General features: G+C 39.3%; 1 protein-coding gene and 1 pseudogene across 1 annotated transcript; both read left to right on the top strand.

The window, feature by feature from the left end:
• The first annotated feature begins 489 nt into the window (after positions 1–489).
• Positions 490–5,786, top strand: LOC149140748 (cytochrome P450 78A4 pseudogene; annotated as a pseudogene).
• LOC149140749 (uncharacterized) lies at positions 1,454–3,594 on the top strand. Its single transcript, XM_089448436.1, has 2 exons — positions 1,454–1,457; positions 2,414–3,594. The coding sequence occupies exons 1-2, from the start codon at positions 1,454–1,456 to the stop codon at positions 3,592–3,594; spliced, it is 1,185 nt and encodes a 394-aa protein (XP_089304562.1).
• Positions 5,787–15,162: the final 9,376 nt, after the last annotated feature.

Below are 15,162 nucleotides of genomic sequence, written 5' to 3'. Positions count from 1 at the left end.
ACAAATTTGAATTGACTTTTTTTTCAATGCAACAAAAGGTGGAGCGGTTAGACCAACTAAGTTCTTGATGCAGCAAAATCAAAGTCAAGAGTGAGAAAAGTGGTAATAGGCAATTTATGGGAAGAAGCGAGCACATAATAAAATTGTTTTTATTAAATTTACTAATTAAGAGAAAAAAAGCAGAGCATAACTCTCTATTAAATCTCCACCATTCACTTAATAGTACTTCATAATTAAATTAGAATTTTGAAAACTCCATACACAACTATCAAGATAAAAATGCATGTGCATCCATTGGGAGTTACAACCCGCTATTTTCCCTCTATTTCCATAGAATGGAATCGTTCCCGCTATAAATCCACATCAAGTCCTTCCCATTTTCATGTGTATCTCTTTGCTTTGTTTTGTTGCTGCTTCTTTGGTTTCTCTATTTGCCATCCATTTTGTTTGCAACTTTCGTTTTTTTTATGTTTTTCCATCCGCTTTGAGATGGAAAATGGGGGGAGTTCTGAAAGTGCCGAATGGTGGCTCTATGTCCTCCTCTTTGGAAATAGTGGTTTGTTGGACTCTCAGGATATTTTTGCTGCGTTGGGTCAGTGGCCTCTGTATGTTGCACTGCTCATCGCTGCTGTTTTGGCGTCCTGGTTGATGCCGGGAGGCTGTGCGTGGGCGGGAAGACACAGGAGGTCTGGCTACGTTTCTATTCCCGGTCCCAAAGGATGGCCCATTATCGGAAGTCTAATGGTGTTGGTGTACATGCACTTAGACTAATTGTGTTGGTGTACATGCACCTAGATTAGCTCCAGTTAACTTATTGCTTGCATGTGGCACATGTACACATTAACATAAGATAAAGCATACTTAGCTTTAGTTAGCTTTAGTGATTGCATGTACAACTAAGCATAACTTAGTTTCCTTTTCTGTATTTATTCTAAAACTAATATTGTAGAATCAATTTCATTATTTTCTCAATTCTTGCTCGCTTCCTTCCTTCTCTTACAAGCTTGTTTATTTTTTTGCAGATCTAGATCTGTGTATCTCAAAAATCTTACATGGTATCAGAGCACAGGGATTTGTAATCAAAGCACAAGCAATTTTATTTGCAGGCTCAGAAGATTGAAGCAATAACAAAGAATGGAGTCTAAATTGGAGTTTCCACAATCGGTAATTCTCACTCCATATAATTATTTCGAATGGAAGCCAAAGATTCAACTTCATCTCAGAAGTAGAGGCTTATTTCGAATAACCATGGGAATGGAAGTTGAACCAACATCGGCAGTGGAGAAAACAAGATATTTCAATCGCATGGACGAGGCCTTCGGCATCCTATGTTTATCTATTTCTCCGGAACTGCTATTTCATGTTGAATCATGTTCAACTCCAAATGAAGTATGGAAAATTTTGGAAGAATTGTTTGGAAAACAGGATGAAATGCAAGGTCACATTCTCGAAAATGAGTTAAACTCATTAGATTCGAGAAAATTTGAGAACATTCAAGATTTTTTCACAAGGTATAAAGCCTTGTTGGTTCAGCTGAAAGGATGCGGGATTGACAAATCCAAGCAAGAAAAGCAGTTGATTCTTTCCATTTTATCAAAACTTGGTCGAGAGTATGCAGTATTCGTCTCTACATTCCACACAGTCAGATCTGCAACTGGTGCAGATTGGAAGATGCCCTCACTGGATTCTTTTATTCAGTCTTTGATGCATGAGCAAGATAAGCTCATCAAAATGGGCACACTTAAAAATTCCAAAGCGCATGCACTTACTGTGCATGCAAAAGGAAAGGCAAATCCCAAACCCCCTGATGGATCATTTGGGTTAAAGGAAAGGAAAGGAACGAAAGGGCAATCAATGTGCAATTATTGCCACCATGGTTTTCATCCTGAATCTGCATGCATGAAGAAGACTATAGATCTTATGGCGCAGACACTCCAGCAACACAATCTTGGAGACCACATTCCTGAGAATGCTAAGAAGAAGTCTGGAGAAAAAGCATCAGATCCAAGAGGTAACGGGCATGCTTTGATTGCTCTTCATTCTGCACCACAAGAATGGATCATCAATTCAGGAGCTTCACATCATATGGCTTCTTCAAAGGAATCCTTTTCTTCTCTACATGCATGCTCAGGTCCTCCCATTCTCATGGGGGATAATTCTGCAGTTGCAGCAGCTGGACAAGGAAGAGTGCAATTCGAAGATGGAAGTTTTGAAAATGTCTTACATATTCCAAGGCTTTCTGTGAATCTTCTCTCAGTGTATCAGATGACACACACAGGCAGTGGAAGGAAAGTGGAATTTACCCCAGATTCCATGAGCATTTATGACATGCAAACCAATTTGAAGATTGCATCTGGCAAGGTAAATGATCAATCTCGTCTGTATACATTTTCTGATTTTGTTCCTCAATCAGATTCTATTTTGCTACTTACGCATGCAAATGAAGAAAGCAATTTTGGCACCGATACTTTCAAAAATTATTCAGATGGAGACAACGTGGTAAAGGACGAGTTCAAGAGATATGGCCGAGATGGCAATGAGCGATCTCAAGTCTTTGCAAATTATGCCCCACAGACTAATGTTGAAGACGAGGGCTTTGCAACCTACGCTGCCGGAGGCAGTGCAGACAATAGTGATTTCTCTAACTATGGATCCAATACCAATATTCCTGATCATCATTTTAAAAACTATGGCACTAACAGTAACGCAGGCGTTCAGAATTTCAATAGCTACGCAGACAACTCCAACGTCGTCAAGAACGACTTTGCCAGCTACGGGAAGGACGCTAATGGAATGTCGAGTGGCTTCTCTAGCTACGCCCAAAACTCCAATGTTATCACCAACAACTTCAAAGGCTACAGTGAAGGCGGCAATGGCCCCAGTGATCGATTTACATCATATGCAGATAACGGTAACGTTCCCAGAAACGAGTTTGAAAGCTACGGGAGCAATGGAAATGGAGCGATTCAAACCTTCACCAGTTATGCAGACGGCGCCAATGTACCCCAAGATGTTTTCAAGTCTTACGGGAAGGATGCAAATACTCCTCTGCTTACTTTCACCAACTACGGGAATTCGTCCAACTCTCAGCAGGACGAATTCAAGCAGTACGGGAAGGGTTCCAACAGTCCTGACATGACGTTCACCAGCTATGGCCGAAATACCCAATTCAAAGAGTATGATAAGAACGGCACGCGGGGCATGACCTTCTCATCCTACACTAATTCCACTACTGCTTCCAATTCCAGCACGATAGGGATGGGCGTGGAGGCAGGGAAGTTCTTCCGGGAGAATCTGCTGGTCCAAGGTTCGAGTCTCCCTTTGCCTAACCTGAGAGATTACATGCCCAGCAGATCATTCCTGCCTCGATCTATGGCCGACAAGCTTCCCAGCTTCAGCAGCCAAAGTTTAGGAGAGCTGGTGCGAATGTTCCGCATTCCGGAGAACTCGAGCATGGAGGGAATGATGGCGAAGACGCTGAAAGACTGCGAACGCCCGGCGGTGAAGGGAGAAATAAAGAAATGTGTGACATCGATCGAAGGGATGGCAGAGTTTGCAGTGGGGATATTCGGGGTGAAGGACACGACTGCCTAGCAGTTGTCTTTTCTCTACTTTTGCATTATATTTTGAGGGGGGTTTTCTTCCCACTGGGTTTTCCCTCTTTCCTCCTTTTTCTTATGCATTGTATATTGGTACCTCAAATGGCCGTGTTGTCGGGACTCATTCATTTTTCATCACACTCACCTAAGTTATGCTTAAGGGGGAGTGTTGGTGTACATGCACTTAGACTAGCTGTGTTGGTGTACATGCACCTAGATTAGCTCTAGTTAACTTATTGCTTGCATGTGGCACATGTACACATTAACATAAGATAAAGCATACTTAGCTTTAGTTAGCTTTAGTGATTGCATGTACAACTAAGCTTAACTTAGTTTCCTTTTCTGTATTTATTCTAAAACTAATATTGTAGAATCAATTTCATTCTTTTCTCAATTCTTGCTCGCTTCCTTCCTTCTCTTGCAAGCTTGTTTATTGTTTTGCAGATCTAGATCTGTGTATCTCAAAAATCTTACAAATGGACATGAGCATTGCTCTCGCTCACCACAAGCTCGAATATCTGGCTCGTCTTCATGGTGCCATGAAGCTTATGGCCTTTAGCTTAGTCTCCACACCTGCCGTTATTACATCGGATCCTGAAGTGGCCCGAGAGCTGCTCAACTCCCCTCATTTCGCCAACAGACCCCTGAAGCAATCTGCACAGCAGTTATTTTTCAGCCGGGCCATTGGCTTCGCACCTAATGGGGATTACTGGAGGCTGCTGAGGAGAATTTCTTCTACGCATCTCTTTTCTCCGCGCAGAAGCACTGCCCACGAGCCTGGTCGCCAGGCTGATGCTCTGGGAATGCTTGTCGATATCCAAAAGGAATGTGAGCGTAACGGTGTTGTAAGGGTTCGAGCACACTTGCAAGGGGCTGCGCTGAACAATATCATGGGCAGCGTCTTTGGAAGGAGGTTCGATATGTCATGTACTTCTACTTGTGAAGAAGTGAAGGAGCTGCGGGAGATGGTGGCTGACTGTTTCCAGCTGTTGGGAGCGTTCAACTGGGCGGATCATCTACCATGGCTGCGACCGCTGGACCCTCTTCGAATCCATGCTCGTTGCGCCCGCCTGGTGCCGCGTGTGAGAGCTTTCGTTAGAAATATCATCGAAGAGCACCGACGTGCAGAGCGGAACAGCGAAACGGGTGATCAATCCGATTTTGTTGACGTTCTGCTGTCGTTGCATGGAGAAGATAAGCTAGATGAGGAGGATATGATCGCTGTTCTCTGGGTCCGTACTATCCGTATTTTCACACTCTCATCTTCTATGTATCTCTGTATTTTAGTTAAATTTTTTCACCACACTCTGATCTGATCTATCTCTCCGTATTTTAGTTTTTTCACACTCTGATCTGATCTGTTCTATCTCTGTATTTTAATTTAGTTTGTTCACACCTGAAGGAATTTATAAACGAGGTGAGTTTGCTCGCCTTTGCTTCTAATTTCTTTATGTATGCATGCATGCAGGAGATGATTTTTCGCGGCACAGACACGACGGCTCTGCTGACAGAGTGGACCATGGCAGAACTGGTGCTGAATCCGGATGCCCAGAAGAAAGCTCAGGCAGAGTTGGACGCAGTAGTGGGGCGAGACCGCAGCGTGAAGGATTCAGATATCCCTAACCTGCCCTACGTGCAGGCTGTGGTAAAGGAGGCGCTGCGAATGCATCCGCCTGGACCGCTCCTATCATGGGCACGTCTCTCCACTGAAGATGTGAACATGGGCGATGGAATGTGTGTTCCGGCGGGCACGACTGCCATGGTGAATATGTGGTCGATTACTCACGACCCCAGCATTTGGGAATCACCTCAAGAGTTCCGTCCGGAGAGGTTTGTGGTGTCGGAAGGTGGGGAAGACGTGGATGTAAGGGGTAATGATCTGAGGCTTGCGCCTTTTGGTGCTGGTCGTCGTGTGTGCCCGGGGAAGGCTCTGGGCCTTGCCACTGTTAACCTCTGGGTGGCTAAGCTCCTCCATCATTTTCAATGGCTTCCTCATGCTGAACATCCAGTTGATTTGTCCGAGGTTCTTAAGCTGTCCTGCGAAATGGCTCATCCTCTTCGTTCTGTTCCCATCATACGGGTGCCAGCTTTCACTAGCTAATTAAATCCTCCCCCGTTACCTGCTAATTGCGGTACCTCCTGTTCTGTTTCTGTTTGTCAGTATTACTAGGCAATATATATGATGCCGTCTCCCATTATGTATTTCGATTGCATGAGCACGCACTATCATGCAATGCCGTTCAATCTTTAGCTCTCCGGTTATATGTATTTCGATTATAAGTGGTACTTTTTCTGACCCATCGTCGTCATATGAGACTCTGTGTCTCTGTTTGGTTATTGCGATCGATAGAACAAACGGTGGATGTTCGTTTTGAGTTTGAATAATGGTGACTTGCACATTAAATTTTTGACAATAAAGAGTGACCACGGATATTTTTGCATTGTTTGTTTCTATTGGATGGATCTTTTCAACTCTTTCTTTCTTTTTTTACAGTCAGTCAACAATTTTATTTGTTAAAGCATAAATTACATTACATGGTGCAATTTTATTTGTTAAACCATATATATATATATATATATATATATATATATATATCACGTAAATTACATGGTGTATTGCTGTATCAGCAGAGGCAAATGTCATCACACTATTCTCAATGGTTTTGAAAATGAGTTCTACACAATTAGGTGAGACTTACCAGCAGTTCAAGTTTGATATTTAACCTCATCATTTGAATTATAAAGTTACTTACATGAACGATCTTTTATTAGTCCCTGCCTCTGGCATAGCAGGGACTATAACATTCTATACGTCATTGACTTGCTATTAATTTTCGCGTTGACCGTCAATTTCTATGGGTTAATTATTGTTTAACCAAAGTTTATACTGGGCTTATGCTGGGCACTTTGTGTGCAATAAAACTTTAACCAAGGTTTTCAGTTTACCCTCTTATTGCCCGCCTCACTTTGCCCGATGTGCGCGCAACTTCATTTATCCTAAGTTCTTTCTAGTGTCTGTTCTCCGTGCCCTGCATGCAGTGTCCTGCATGCTGCAAGTGCCAGATGTTTGAAGTCTATGCAGAGGCGTCCACGTTTGTCTAGAAATGCTTTCTCTGGAGGAGACGAGCAGGGGAGAGAGTGAGTTTCAGTTTCAAGCTAGTTTGAGGAGTAGATCAGAGAGTGTCCACCATCCACCAGCAGCATCCGAGCTAGTATCCGAGCCAACAACAACATCTGTCAAGGGGGGAGCTTAAGCTTTAGTTTCAGCCAAGGAAGAGAGGAGGAGTTTCTTGATTGATTGGGATTCTTACTACTTGTAAGTATGTTTAATGGTTTCATTTTACAATGACCTAATTTTACGGAAAATCTAAGCAGCATTTCCACGATTACAGAAGTTGTTTTTGTTCATGCCATTTCTTTGGTTTGGCTTCAGCCACTTTTTCTACAGCTAGTAGATGCTCTTTCCATTCAATTAGAAGGGCCCCCAATACAGGCTCTACAAACTTTGCATATTTTGATGGTAGGGGCTGCACCTGCCCTGGACCTCTATGTCTAGAGCAAAAACCTTCTGATTTCAACAACCACCACCTGTGTGAATCATGGAGTAATCGTGATTGACATGGTTGCCAGGTCTGAAACAAGGAACACAAATTGAAGCTGCCTTTCGAGCTTCTTTTGAAGGGTGCTTTTGGAGAAAAACTCTCTTTTGATTGCCCGGATTAGGAATGTTCTATCGGACCCCATCAAAAGGAAGTCGCTTGTCGCTCCGGGGGGCAAGGAGAAACTAACCTGTACTCTAATCTACGGGTTAGTATAATAAGCTGGTTTATATGCGTAATTGTTGTAATTACGAACCTATCCCATTTTTTGCCCCCTCCCTTCGGACTTGCTCACATGTCCAACACCTATATGCGATGTCATTGTTTCGCCAAACTTGCCACAGAAACCTTCAGTACCAGCTGCCTGCTTCCTGAGTTCATCAATTGCCGTTACCCCCGTGTGCAAGTGGCAGTAGTCCCTGCCGATATGCAACAGTGAGCTATAATTTTTAGATATAAAAACCATTGAAACTCAACTTTGAGAGATGCAAGTTGATTTAGGTTTCATTTAATTTTTAAATTGCAAATCTCAATTTTTGACTCACACCCCGACCCTCGATTTCTACAGCGAACCTCAGTCCAGTCCAGGAGCCTCCCGCTATCCATTTTCTCCTCGTCATCTATCGTGGTTACATACACAAAGATACACAGAGATACAGAGGAGATAGCCAGGGCAAAGACAAAACCTTGGAAATATGGATACTATGGGGGGCACGGCAACCCAGGAGTTGAAAGAACGTAACGTCTTGCTGAGGATTGGAGGCAACCCTGGCTGTAGTTGTGCAGGTATTGACCTAGATCCTAATTATCGGGCTTCATACCCTCTGGTTTGCTCGGGTCAATGCAAGATCCAAAAATACAAACCAATTGTCCATTTTTAGTTCTGACCAAAATATAGCATACCATAAAATCCTTCTTTGACTTATTCATTGTCATTACCTCTATACATCCTTGCCATTGTAACAATTTCATGCCAAATTGGAAGGCAGCCAGTTGCGAAATCTGCTAATTTCTTCATCTTCTTCTAACTTAGGGATACGTTTGCTCCTCAAAGGACCCTTTTCTTTCATTATTCAGTCAATATGCAGGGAAGGGGATGATCATTTGCAGAACCCGGAACTCCTGCTTTCGCTTTCGCTCATCGTATGAGCTCCAGGACAGGTTTTTGTGAATACCCTGACTAACCTGGTTATGCCTTTGACAGTAAGAAAGCCTTGCCCCTCCGTGTGATGGTTGCTACGGTAGAGACGAGGAACGAAACGAAGTGAGAGGCCGCATTAGGGGGGCAGAAGAAATTTCCTTGATACAATCCACATGCCTCAACTACTTTGAATCAATCCACGTGCCTCGACTGCCTTGAATCATTTCTTCAGGACAGTTTTAGAAAGACTCTAGAAGAAGATTCAATCATATGCAAGTGAGTTGGTTAGCTAGGAGGTAGACACGTTGGACATGCAAAAGAGACAGAGGTAAAGACGTTGGGTATGCAAGAAGGACGAGAGGCAGGCAGTGGTAAAATTGTGGGCCCCACAGTATTTTACGTGTTTGAAATATATTTTTTATTATACATTTTTTTTTGCATGTGTGACAAGTGTCTATTTAAAAGCTCTGTCTTTAACTTGTTTAAAAGCTCTGTCTTTAGCTTGTTACGATATAGTTTGTCTTTGCTTTTATACATTACGGTTTCAGAGCAGTGAACTGCTACAGCGTTTGAGGTCTAGTTTAATTTGACAGCCTTTGCACTTCAATTGGTGATCTGTTGCAAACCCCAGTATTCTAGTATGCGTTATTCTTTCACAATATTCACGTATAAACAGGCAGGGTATTTAATATTTTTAGGAATGTTGGCAATTGGACAGATCCACTTCTAACTGGTTTATCAACTAAGCATATCCTTTATTTATCATTTAATGGAAATTGAGATCATCATAAACAAAATGAAAACTTTTATACCATTCAAGACTTCTGCATTTTGTTCGTCTGCATGTTGAGCTATCACATCTTGCAGCACTTGGTTATGTAGGAATACTTTTGTTGTACTCTCTCATTTAGTTCATTTCTTTATATCAAAATTATCTGGGCAACTAAATCTGCAATCAACCTAGAAGGTTCTCAAAACCTCCTCCTCAAAAGAGGTTCTGCCTTAAAATTAACTTGTCTAAAGACCTTGAAAATATCCCAATGTTGCAAATATCATGTTGGTGAATATATTGCCAAGAGACTGAAAAGAAACTTATCAGAAATAATAGAGTATCGAGAAACTAAAAAAAATATTAGGATATAACAGTGAATAACCCTTTTGCTTTCAATCCCCTCCTTTTTCTTTTTAAAGTGGACAAAAAAATCCAAAATTTTCAAAATATCCCCAATATTTTACATCGGCTTGTGATATTTTGACAACATATCATAATATTTTCAAAATATATTGACACTTTCAAACCCCTCAAAATATCATGACTTTTTCCACCAAGTATCAGTGAGTTCAAAGACTTGAATTGCCAATATTTGCAAGTATGCCTCAAACAAGGACATTGAAGATGGATGGGTTCAAGTGGTCCAAATGGATTCACAAGACACAGGCTACGATAGCCCAAAAAGCACAAGATAGAAATCCTTTGACTTCCGTTGGGATAGCTAGAAGAAAGCCAATGGCCTCATCCACAATCAAGGAGCCAATGCAATCCCCTCAAAATGTCACCCTAAGGTAGATGCTATTGACTTGCAATTTTTGTTGATGACTTAATCCTCAATACAGGCACCATGAACGATCCTTTCAAGGTTGCAAAATCACCAGAGAGCCACAGGGAGATGAAGAGGGATGGATGTAGCCATCTCCGAACAACTCTTCTGATTGTCTTTGTATTTCTGCATGCTACAAGATAGGCATACAGTACAACACCATAAATCATTGCAAGCTTGTTTTGAAGTAGTCTCTAGGGCACCTCAGCCTCAAATACCTCTAGGCTCTAGTAATTCAGCCAATGCTCAAGTCTTCCTGCTGTTCTGGTTACTTTATGGCTAATGTACTAGCCCAAACCAGTGGTTTGGTCTCTTACAGTTAATCATAATCAAATGCATCTCTTTTGAGAAAGATGACATGCTTCCTTGCCTGATAATTTCTTATAAGGACAAAATGCATGAATAGTGGTACTTCCCATAGAAGGTATGAAGCACCATATTAAAAAAAATTATCTTTGGAACTGTTATTTTAGGCTTCATTTATTTGAAGCATCTGCTAAAGAAGTTGATATTCTGCTCCATCTTAATCTTTCCCTCACTCTCCTCATCTATTTGACTCTCATTTTAATTTTGCTACTTCTTTGTCTAATTTATTGACATTGTTCAACTTTCCTTTGTTATGTCAGCAATAGAATTGGGTTATTGGGGCTACTGATCCATATAAGGGCATCTCCAGTTCTGAGAAAATGAAATTCCCACTATTTCTTGGTAAATTATGGTGTTCAAATTGAAATGTTTAGATGGTTTCTAACTAGCATATGATGACTAGGGAAAATTGGAACCTCTGAATTGAGTAAATCAATAAATGAATGATCAGAGAATTTTTTTTACAAGGTAATAATATAGAATATCAGATGAGCATAGTAGTACGAGGTAATTAAAAGTACAATGATGGAACTGAACACATAAATAAAAAAGATTTAGCTAGAAAGAGAATTGTATTGGCTCAAATGCAGTGATATTACTTGTATTGGCTCAAGTGCAATGATATTACTTTCTTCTCTAGAGCTAGTGAGATTACTGTATCGATAATCAGTATTTAAGGAGATGCAAAGTTCGGTGAAGTTGAAGCCATGGCAGTTGTAAAAATATTCAGAGAGAATATCTGAATGTTGATAGAAACCCTTAGGACTATTGTTGCAGGTAGAAAATTGTAGAAGTGTTATGGGTGAAGAAAATAGCTCCTCCCTTTCTCAAGAAATCCTTTGGTAGATTTGGGATTGTGTTTGGATAGGTGATTTTCTCATATGATGTATGACTAGCAAAATCCTTTTTGTCTACAATAAGGAAAAAAAGCTTTGGGTTTTCTTTTCAAAAGTTCATTGAACTTTATTTGGCAAAATGCAGGCATTTTTACCCCCCCCCCCCCCCCAATGGAAAAATGCAGGCATTTTTACTTCGCCCCCGCAATGATAAATGGGAGATGTATCGAATCTAGTCTCTCTCTATGTTGTTGTTGTCATCAATTAAGATTTAGAGAATAGACACACCATAGGTATTAATGTCAATTTTGATTAATCTTGATGTGCACATGTTGCAATTAGTAAATATTCATCTGACCTGCATTGCAAAAAAAAGAACACAAATTTGGAAGTGGAAAGCTGATGAACTTCCAAAAGCTCACTGGTTTGTCTATGGTACTTTAATATGGTTGATTCTCAGGGGCCAAGAGGGAAAGAAAGGGGAAGCTAGTTAGGATTAAATGGTAGGAAGATCCCATCACACAAGTGACAAAACCCCTAGTTTGAAGGATTATGGTAGGCCAAGTAAAAAAGAGCTTGACAATTTCATGCCCAATTCATTGTTAGTAAGTTAAAAACTGAATTTAAATTTGCTAAGAAGAAGAAGCCTGACTAACATTTAGTTGAGCGACATGAACAAAAAATTTTGCAAGGCAACAACATATCAATTACAAATTTCAGGATATTGCCTAAAACTGTTTATGATCACAGTGACTGTGACAAAATAATTTCGCTTAATGAATCAAGTATCATAGAAACTGTACCTGAAGTTTGCAAAGAATATTGCTTCATTCCCAATACAACCATTAGGCAATTTGCAAACAAAAAAGAAATGTACCCAATTGGTACAATCGCTGCAGCCGTTACACTTGCCAAACGGGTTGGATTGCATTACATACTCCATATCAAAGATGGAGATTCTGAAAATGACAATGCAACTATATGTATTTGCATGTTACTTATTCCTAATTTTCAATAGATAACATGCATCACTTCAATATATAGTTATTGTAATTTGTCTCTTGCACTTGCAATTTTTCAACACATACGAACAATGTATTTGCATATTACTTATTCGTAATTTTCAATAGATAACAATTTGTCTCTTGCAGTTGCAATTGTTTGACACCTATAAACAATTTTTTCTTTCAATGGAAAAACAACTGCAAAAAGGAGAGTTCCCCCTCATCCTTTTCAAAAATATAACAAAAAAGGTAGACACAAAAGAAAAAATATTCAGAGCATCAAAGTCAACGTTCATGACTGAACTTAACACAGATGCAGTAAACAATCTCAGAAAACTAACTACATCTACCTATGTTGTAAGTATAACAATAATGATCTTTTTACTAGCTTTGTATTTCCTATGTAATAATGTAGATTAACATTTGAATATTTTATAAACAGGTCAAAGGTATTCTGATGGTAGCAAATCCATATTCAACTCCTTTCGAACCTGTTTGTGCTATTTGTAACTCTCCAATCAATTCATCCATACTGATAACCAATGGGACAATCTACTGTTCACAATGCAATAATAATTGCCCTTTCATCTACAAGCATTGTATAAATGTTGTAATAGAATCTATTACAAATAACTTTGTGCATTGCATTATCAGATAGCCTTTACTACATGACTTACTTCCTGATTTAAAACCAATGTCATATGAGGCATATTTGGAATAGAAAGCTACCACTGTATACATGTTACGTGACTTCAAAATTCACAGCAAGTTCACACTCAATGAAGATAGTGAACTATTACATGTCGGCTAACAAATGGAAGGTACATCAACATATGCCTTAACATCTTTTCTTTCAAATATGTCCTCTGTTCAATTCACAATGTTATCATTTTATTATAACTAACTATTTGTTATACAGATTACAAAATCTAGGAACATGGCAGGAACATGGCAGCCTTCACGTACACAGCAAATGCAAAACTGATATGAATATGTTTCTTCATATTATGGTCTTATTGTAATAGAACTATTTGACTTGCAATTTCCACTCATTTACCAAGAAAATGTACTTTCAATATTTTAAATTTCATTGCCACTTCAAACCGAGAAGAGAATATTTTAAATTTTTGTTGTTGCTTCAAATTTTAGTCATAATGACGTTGTTGTACTTTTGCACTGTATTAAGCTAAGTTATTTCAAACCAAAATTGTGTTGTACATTTTAAAAAGCTAAATACTACAAAATCGAGATGCATAGATGTCCCAAGTATCAATAGCTGGTTTAGTAGCTAAATATATCAAGTATTAATAGCTGGTTTAATAGCTAGCTAAATACATCAAGTATTAATATATGCTTTAATAGCTAAAGCTAAATAATCCAAACCTAGGATAGATCTATTAAGTATTAATAATTTATTTAATTTTCTGTACTATGGCACTTCCATCTATTAAATTAAGTACTCCAAACTACTCAGGAGACATATGTTAGCATACCAGGTAAACTTTATAGATACCACCAAACTATATGAACTTTAAAATGAATTTATGCTGTTTGAAGATGGAATTATGGCATAGTGCTATACAAAATCTAGTGATAACTAGCTATGATGGGAGAGCTTTGCTAATCAATGGACAGCGTACGTTATTAATTTCTGGCTCCATACATTGCCCTCGAGGCACCGCAGAGGTTTGTATTGCATTTGGTATTATTTTAGCTATGTTTCTGTTTATTGTTAACTGTACAATTTGCTTAAATTTTTTGCATGTTATTAAACAGATGTGGCCCAATCTTATTGCCAAGTCTAAAGACGCGGCAATAGATGTTATTCAGACATATGTCTCTTGCAATGGGCATGAGCCAAAGCAACGTCAGGTAATAAGCATTTAAAATATTTTAACAATCTTGAAATGTATGTTTGACTTCGAACTGAACTCTGAATTGTTGATGATATCTGTATTGAAGGTAGTCAGGTTTAATTCATTATTTTGTAAGACCTAACAAAGGGGGGTAACTTATCAAAAATATTTGTGAAGTTTCATGACCTATAAACTTTGTCCTTATCTATTGTCAGTACAGTACTTTACTTTACAGTAATTAGTATTGCATGCACTGTAGTATTAGACTTTATATATATTCTCATTACTTCCTCTCTTTCAATATCTTAGTGTTGTTCAAGAAAATGAGGCAATTTTTCAGTCTCTTGATCTTCATGACCAATCATGCTTCATAGAACAGAGAACTGTCAGATCTGCATTTGCATCAACAATGTAACTGATTCAGATATTAAAATCTAGTTGGATGGCCAAACAATAATTCCTTTCCCTCACGATTGCAATTAACTTAAACTCTTTTGTTTTCTTCATGGACGAGGTCATATGGCTGACTGTCATTTCCTTTCTTCTGTGCAAGGCTTTGTGAAGACGCAGTTGGAGGATCCATTCGCAATGCAACATTGTGCATTGAATGCTATTGGTCAGGACAAGTTTACCGGCAGAGATGAAGACAAATTCAAAGGCCACTAAAATCCATGTAACTCCCACCATCCATTTTCAAATGCTTTGGCTGTAGCTTCAGCATTTTTGAAGTATCTGTTCATGACTATGCTACCCTTGATCATGAATTCACCAATTGTAGTACTGTCATGAAGAACACTTTCCATTGTGCTGGGATTCTTGATAAAGGCACCTCTATACACATTTACACTCTGTTCATATTGAGTAAGGACTGAGTTTCATATTTATGAATCTTTCCCTGTTTTACTCATCTTCTTCATAATGCAACCCAATGAATTAAGATGTCATTTTTTGTGTGTCTCTTGCACTCACTTCTTAGAGTGGTCTGAAGGGCACATTTCCAGTGGTAATAGTATCCCATTTATGTTCAGGCCAGCAAGTCTCAAAATTAGGATCTCCACTTGCCAAAAGCTTTTCATACTCTAGAACATCTTCATCATCATCATTCAAAGATGACAGAAACAAATTGCATTCACCTTTACCTCTCAGTAAAATTCACTAAGACG

The sequence above is a fragment of the Pinus tabuliformis genome, chromosome X, assembly GCF_031772625.1.
Source record: "Pinus tabuliformis cultivar Carrire ecotype Pingquan chromosome X, CPIR1, whole genome shotgun sequence".
NCBI classification, from domain to species: Eukaryota; Viridiplantae; Streptophyta; class Pinopsida; order Pinales; family Pinaceae; genus Pinus; species Pinus tabuliformis.
This window is presented reverse-complemented; position numbering and strand designations above follow the sequence as displayed.